Source organism: Mauremys reevesii, linkage group 4 (genome assembly GCF_016161935.1).
Source record: "Mauremys reevesii isolate NIE-2019 linkage group 4, ASM1616193v1, whole genome shotgun sequence".
NCBI lineage: Eukaryota > Metazoa > Chordata > Testudines > Geoemydidae > Mauremys > Mauremys reevesii.
The window spans coordinates 88107201-88115492 of NC_052626.1; the positions used below are offsets into that span (position 1 = coordinate 88107201).

The 8292-nt window shown below is 42.2% G+C and overlaps 1 protein-coding gene across 1 annotated transcript in view; it reads right to left on the reverse strand.

Moving 5' to 3' along the window:
- SLC5A12 (solute carrier family 5 member 12) overlaps window positions 1-7707 on the reverse strand; it is a 31462-nt gene extending 23755 nt beyond the window's left edge. The window contains exons 1-2 of the mRNA XM_039537504.1: window positions 7351-7707; window positions 5072-5137 (exon numbers count right to left, since the gene is read on the reverse strand). Of these exons, the coding sequence (XP_039393438.1) occupies window positions 5072-5137; window positions 7351-7707 (423 nt within the window). The remainder of the gene's footprint in view (window positions 1-5071; window positions 5138-7350) is intronic.
- Between the last annotated feature and the right edge of the window lie 585 nt (window positions 7708-8292).

Below are 8292 nucleotides of genomic sequence, written 5' to 3' on the forward strand. Positions count from 1 at the left end.
AACTCACATGACTGGAGTACTGTCATGGATGGATATAAACTGTTCAGGAAGGACAGGCAGGGCAGAAAAGGTGGGGGAGTTGCATTGTATGTAAGAGAGCAGTATGACTGCTCAGAGGTCCAGTATGAAACTGCAGAAAAACCTGAGAGTCTCTGAATTAAGTATAGATGTATGAGCAAGGGTGATGCATGGCAAGAGTCTGCTGTAGTCCACCAGACCAGGGGAATGAGGTGGACGAGGCTTTCTTCCAGCAACTAACAGAAGTTACTAGATTGCAGGACCTGGTTCTCATGGGGGACTTCAATCACCCTGATATCTGCTGGGATAGCAATACAGCAGTGCACAGACAATCCAGGAAGTTTTTGGAAAGTGTAGGTGACAATTTCCTGGTGCAAGTGCTGGTGGAATCAACTAGAGGCAGAACTCTTCTTGACCCGCTGCTCACAAACAGGAAAGAATTAGTAGGGGAAGCAAAAGTGGATGGGAACCTGGGAGGCAGTGACCATGAGATGGTCGAGTTCAGGATCCTGACACAAGGAAGAAAGGAAAGCAGCAGAATATGGATCCTGGACTTCAGAAAAGCAGACTTTGACTCCCTCAGGGAAATGATAAGCAGGATTCCCTGGGAGAATAACATGAGGGGGAAAGGAGTCCAGGAGAGATGGCTGTATTTTAAAGAATCCTTATTGAGGTTACAGGAACAAACCATCCCGATGTGTAGAAAGAATAGTAAATATGGCAGACAACCAGCTTGGCTTAACAGTGAAATCCTTGCTGATCTTAAACACAAAAAAAGAAGCTTACAAGAAGTGGAAGATTGGGCAAATGACCAGGGAGAAGTATAAACATATTGCTCAGGCATGCAGGAGTGAAATCAGGAAGGCCAAATCACACTTGGAGTTGCAGCTAGCAAGGGATGTTAAGAGTAAGAAGAGTTTCTTCAGGTATGTTAGCAACAAGGAGAAGGTCAGGGAAAGTGTGGGCCCCTTAATGGAGGAGGTGACCTAGTAACAGAGGATGTGGAAAAAGCTAATGTACTAAATGCTTTTTTTGCCTCTGTCTTTACAAACAACGTCAGCTTCCAGACTGGGGAGGAGGTAACCAGCCCTCTGTGGAGAAAGAAGTGGTTCAGGACTATTTAGAAAAGCTGGATGAGCACAAGTCCATGGGAACTGATGCACTGCATTCGAGGGTTCTAAAGGAGTTGGCGGATGTGATTGCAGAGCCATTGGCCATTATCTTTGAAAACTCATGGTGATTGGGGGAGGTCCCAGATGACTGGAAAAAGGCTAATGTAGTGCCCATCTTTAAAAAAGGGAAGAAGGAGGATCTGGGAAACTACAGGCCAGTCAACCTCACCTCAGTCTCTGGAAAAATCATGGAGCAGGTCCTCAAGGAATCAATTTTGAAGCACTTAGAGGAGAGGAATGTGATCAGGAACAGTCAGCATGGATTCACCAAGGGCAAGTCATGTCTGAATAACCTAATTGCCTTCTATGATGAGATAACTGGCTCTGTGGATGAGGGAAAGCAGTGGACATGTTATTCCTTGACTTTAGCAAAGCTTTTGTTACGGTCTCCCACAGTATTCTTGCCAGCAAGTTAAAGAAGTATGGGCTGGATGAATGGACTATAAGGTAGATAGAAAGCTGGCTAGATCATTGGGCACAATGGGTAGTGATCAATGGCTCCATGTCTAGTTGGCAGCCGGTATCAAGCAGAGTGCCCCAAGGGTCGGTCCTGGGGCCAGATTTGTTCAATATCTTCATTAATGATCTGGAGGATGGCATGGATTGCACTCTCAGCAAGTTTGCAGATGACACTAAACTGGGAGGAGTGGTAGATACACTGAAGGGTAGGGATAGGATACAGAGGGACCTAGACAAATTAGAGGATTGGGCCAAAAGAAACCTGATGAGGTTCAACAAGGACATGTGCAGAGTCCTGCACTTAGGATGGAAGAATCCCATTCACTGCTACAGACTAGGGACCGAGTGGCTAGGCAGCAGTTCTGCAGAAAAGGACCTAGGGGTTACAGTAGATTAGAAGCTGAATATGAGTCAACAATGTGCCCTTGTTGCCAAGAAGGCTAATGGCATTTGGGGCTGTATAAGTAGGAGCATTTCCAGCAGATCGAGGGACGTGATCATTCCCCTCTATTCGGCATTGGTGAGGCCTCATCTGGAGTACTGTGTCCAGTTTTGCCCCCCACACTACTTGAAAGATGTGGAAAAATTGGAAAGAGTCCAGTGGAGGACAACAAAAATGATTAAGGGGCTGGAGCACATGACTTATGAGGAGAGGCTGAGGGAACTGGGATTATTTAGTCTGCAGAAGAGAAGAATGAGGGAGGATTTGATGGCTGCTTTCAACTACCTGATAGGGGGTGTCAAAGAGGATGGATCTAGACTGTTCTCAGTGGTACCAGCTGACAGAACAAGGAGTAATGGTCTCAAGCTGCAGTGGGGGAGGTTTAGGTTGGATATTAGGAAAAACTTTTTCACTAGGAGGTTGGTGAAGCACTGGAATGGGTTACCTAGGGAGGTGGTGGAATCTCCTTCCTTAGAGGTTTTTAAGGTCAGGCTTGACAAAGACCTGGCTGGGATGATTTAGTCGGGGATTGCTCCTGCTTTGAGCAGGGGGTTGGACTAGATGACCTCCTGAGGTCCCTTCCAATCCTGATATTCTATGATTCTATAAATTGTTTGTATCTATACCTTGGCTCTCACACTGATTCACTGTGTTGATCTTGGGCAAGTTGCACTCATTTCTCTGTGTCTGAGCTTCCCCATCTGTGATATGGGGATGTTACTATTTATTCACCTCCTCCACGGAGGCGGGGGGATGGGAAGGAGCTGTGGGGACTAGTAAGTCAATGTTTATAAAGTCATTAGTAATATTCAGCGCCCTATAAATGCTAAGTATTACTGTATTGTTAAGTTATTATTCCCCTAAGTTATCTCTGCTCTGATTAGAGGTCAATCTTCACAGAAACAGTATGGATTTGAAAAAATATTCCAGCTTTTCTGAAATTCTCCCCTACCTCTCGCACTGACTGATTTTACATAGGCTTTTTGTTGGAAGTAAGCAAGGTTATTGGGTTGAAGTAGCTGGTGCTAATTGCTCCTACTGAACAACTGGAGGCAATGTATCTGATATGCACAGATTACATGCCTGCACTCCCAACAGCTTCCTCAATGCGTTGGTTTCAGAGTCATCTCTGCAAGACATAGGAAATACAATAGCCTTGGCCACCATCCCTGCACAGCTTCTCTATACTGCTCACAGTGTGCAGAGAACCTTGCACCTTGGTGAATTTCACCCTTTGCTGGTAATTCAGTGACATTCAGGGAGTGTGTTTTGATGATTGCTTTTGAAAACCTAAGTTAATTCATTGTAAGTGCCTTAGTTTCGTTTCCTCATCAGCCTGTTGGATTATTAAAAAGTGGGAAGACATCTTAAAGAGGTTAATTTAGTTTTGTAAAGTACTTCACTAAACCTCAGTCCTATAACAGAGGCACTGTTCTAAATATAGCTGAGGGTTCCTAGAATGTACCTTCAGAGAGAAAATACCAGATGGCAAGCTGCTCAGCTGCAATTATGGTCCAGCTGTATTGTGTATATATATTGTTTTCTATTCATGTGATTCACATATAGTTGTGGATGACTTAGAATCCTGAATATGTACATGCACTGGGTCATCTTGTTAAAGAAAAAAAAATCAATCACCTTTAGCCTTCTTCCCAAATGAGCTGAGACAACTACCAGAAGGATTCTCAGGTAGCTATTTAAACTAGATGAATTGCCACTTTTTGCAATCAGAGTGGTGCAAAGAGGTCAGAGCATGAGCCAGAATATACTTACTTATCTGAACCAAATCACACTAATTATCTTTTGGAAAATTTAGCTTGAATGATTGTTTTTATGAGCTTGTGTTACAAAATCTTTCAAAGAAAAATAAAGGTGGCCACCCAGGAAACTTCAGAGATCAAAAATAGTCTTTTAAAACAACCACTTCGCTAACAACCACTTCGTCAAACAGCAGAATCAAGTTTGTCTGCCGGAAATGTGCAGAAGGGATGATTTCTGTAACAAAAGAGGCCATATGCTGGAAACGCACCTCCTTTGGCTGCATAGAGATATGTTGTTAAGTTGACCACAAAGGTGATTTTAGTCTGTTTTTCTGACTGCGCAAAGAAGTGGACTTGCAAGTGGTACAATTAATCAAGTGGACTGACTTTCCTTTGAGAGAAAGTAGCTGTGGGGGTGGGGGAGTGTGGAAACCCTCCTGAGATTGGAGCAAGAATATCTGAACCATGTGGGTGCACAATTGTGTCCGCCGGGAGGTCAAAGTGATGGCGCTCGAGGCAGAAGCCATAAAGACTTTTGGTTTTAAACAGGAAGGATCTGGAAGGGTGAAAGCAGTGGGGGGCTCAAGGTGAAGAGATAGAGTGTCTTGGTGAGGGCAGGAACTTGCTGGAGGGGAGATGACAGACAGGAGTTTAAATAAGCTGGTGCCCTCAAGCGATCTTCACAACCGCTCTACAACTGTCAGGCCAGTGCTGTGTGAGGGGGAGGAACAAACAATCAGACAAAGAGCTTTAGTGCTAGAATGTGTTCAGTTGGCTAAGCAACTACACTACTGGACTGCAGAGGCCTCGTGTTCTTCTGGTGAAAGGGGTCATGTGGCTTCAGAGTTCCTCAGAGCAAAGGACTGGGTGCCAGGAGACTTATAGAGTCCAATTCCAGGTGAGCCTCTCTGATTACTACAATACCTCAGTAAGGTTGCTAATCCTCCAGGATTGTCCTGGAATCTTCAGGAAGTAAAAATGAATCTTTAATTAAAGTTAGGTCATGTAATGAAACCTCCAGGAATATGTCCAACCAAAATTAGCAACCCTATACCTCAGGGAACTCATTCACCCTCTCTGAGCCTTAGTCTATAAACCTAACTGGAAAATAAAGAAAACAAAACAAAACAGGACCTCACTGCAAACAGATGCTTCATCATAGCTGAGCTTTTCTAGGTAAGTATATTACAAAAGCTTATGCACACAAAAACATTTCTTACCGTCTGCACTATGTAGATCAGTGTTGCAGCAAAGCGAACAGACTTGTTAAATCTTAATTCCAAATACTGGGGGAAATGAGAAGTACAATTAGTGAAAAGCATCTGTGACATTTGGGCCAGATTATGATCCACTTATTAGCACTGAATAGCACCTTACTCTCCAAGTAGTCCCACTGAGTTTACTAACACTGCTATCATCACTAATGAACAGGATAGCAGGATCATTGCAGCTATAGAAAAGTACATTTTAAGAAGCCTTATAATTAATCTAAAGTAGGTAAGTATCATAATCATCAGTATCTAAAATAATGTGTTGGGTGGAACTGAACTATCCATTACCTGAAAAATCTAGACTGAAAAATCCAGAGGCAAATCAGAAAAGGAAAAAGTGCTTTATTTTCATGCTTCATCTAGCTATGTGACGGGGGAGAGTTGGGGACATCTGCAAGCTAACTAGGAAAAACTTGATTGGCTTCTGTAGAAATCTACTCACTCGTTCACTCACTCAAATCATCAGAATAAACTCTCTAACTGCCTGATTAAGGACACTGCTGCCCTTAGCAACTTCTGAATACCCATCCATAATTTCCAGGGAATTACATACCATATAGAATGCTCCCCAGCACACATTATTTACAGAAGATTCCAAGGACTTTCTGTCTTTAGAAATCTTCATGCAGAGATACTTAAGTAGCTTCTCTGTTGTTATCTTAAGCTTGTCATCTTTATATGTATTCATTGGGATAAACTCTCCTCTCAGTTACACTGAAGTGACCCCAATGATTGTAATCGAATTGCAATGAGGAAACTGAGAAGAAAATTTGACTCTGATCTTTTATTAGCCCAATATATTTGGGAAAGTGCCCTTGCTTACTTTGCTTCTGGTGACTGGAACAGATTTCCAATCTGAACTTTTCCTAACCTAGCAATGAAACGTTTCAAAATGCCTATGCACAGTTTTTTTAATGGAGTTTTTCCTTGTTTTTAAGCCTCTGTGGCTGTGTACAAACATTCCCATTACCTTGGTTTGATTTATTGGCCCATGAGGCTTTATTTCATCCAATTCTTTGTTAACTGAATCTTTCTGTAGTGAAGAACAGAACCATGTCCTATGACCTCTGTTAAGTCTACTGACTATTGAATACCTCACTTGTCCAAAATTTGTCCAGTGTCCCCAGTGACATCCAGATAATTGAGGCTGTGCACTGTGCTCTCAGTAATGACACCACAGTGACAATTGATTATCACAGCTGCTGAGCAAATCACACCAGGAAATTGCTTCTTTCAGGGAGTGATGCCTGGCAAAAATTTCAGAAACAGCTGGGAAATTGCACAGGGAGCAAAAAACTGGTGTTATCCAACTCCTTCAGTTACATCTACAGGCCCCTTAATATTTCCTAACCTAATCACTAGAGACGTGCCCAGATCCATCCCCCTCAACCTGCACATTTTGGTAGTGGTCAAAATCTGAACCCAGATCCATACTCAGTAAATGCCTCTAGCTTTACAAGGACTGAGCCAAAATCCCTGATCAGACAAGTTGTTTGGGGTGTTGGAAATGGAATTTAGCAGTTTGAGCCCGTCTTTAATACCGACTCATGAATAGCATTGTCTTTCCTGTCTGTGGAGACTAAGACTATGTCTACATTATAGCTGGGAGTGAGATTTGCAGCTTATTAGATGGACCCACGCTGGCTTTGATCTAGCCAGCTCACAAAGAATAGCAGTGCTGACACTGTGGTGCAGGATTCAGTGCAGCCTGCACCAGCGGGCCTGAGCATCTCCCCACCCCACCGGCTATCTACTTGCTTGTGCTGCCACAGCTGAAGCACACACCATGGTGTCCTCACAGCTGTTTTTAGTGAGCTGGCTAGAGTACAGTTAGCACAAATACATCTACGTGAGCTTCAAAGCATACCCTGACTGCAGTGTAGACGTAGCCTGCCTAACCACATTTATACCACTCTCCTCCTGCAATATCTTTCTTACTTGCTTTTACCAATTGTAATCTACTTTTGTATTACTGTGTTAAGCAAGGTGGTGAGCTCCCTGGGAGCATGTCTGCCTAGTACAATGGGCTCTTAATCCTTGATTGGTACCCTAAGCATAACTGCAATACAAATAATGTATTATTATTATTATAATGCTATTCAATGCCAAAGTATAAATAAATACCCTGTGGTTTTAAACTATTCCAAAAGACAGGTTTTACCATAGATTTGGGTTAGAAATGTCCGAATACATAATAGACTGGTTATAATAGTGTCAATTTTACTTACCTCATAAGTGCTTGTAATCCCAGATCTGTAGAACACGGGTAGGAAAAGTTCAGAAGTAAAGATGATGACAAACGTATATGAAATAAAGAAAATAACGAAGGGTGCTCCATAGCGATATACTTCTGCTGGTGTTCCCAGAACAGTCACTGCAGACATGAAACTAGCTGTAAGAGACAATGCCACTGGTCCGCATGTCATCTGCTTACCGCCTACTAAAAATTGCTTTGAAGTTGCATTTTTCCTCTCCTTAATTGCAAAAAAGACACCAATGCCAGAAGAAATTAGAAAGAGTGCAGCAAAAACAACATAGTCCCACGCCACAAAGTTTTTAATGTCAGGAGCTATGAACTTGGACATAGTGCCGGCTGGATAATTCTCCAATATCTAGGTGGGGTTTTGTTTTTTCCTAAATCTGATTCACAGAAGCAATTAGCTCCTTCCTAATAAGAGAGATGTTTCCAAAGCTTATCAATGCTAAAAATTAAAAAATCAGGAAGACTATGATCCAAAGACCAACTATGAGTTTTTGATCCAGTTCATTCAAAAGTATTACAAAAGAAATTGGTTTAGATAGAGTTTTAAAGGAACTATGTACATTTGTACCCTGGCCCTATCAATGTGCTTGTCAGTCTACTAATCAAGTATGTACCAAGGAAGCATTCAGGCTCTCTGAGAAAAAATGACTAATGGAAACAAGATAGATTCAATAGTTCACACTCGTTTTATCTGTCAAGCTTTTATTTAAGGTTAAACATTACTCAGACACATTGACTTGATACAGATTTTTACTGCTCAGCAGTTTTTAAATAAAATGACGGCAAGTAAAACAAATCATTTAAGGGGGGAAAAAAGGAAGGAGGATTGTGGGAACATATAAGTGAACTGAGTGGTAAATGGGCTCTATTTTCAAAAAGCTGCTTCTGGGGCATGTGGCTAAAATCT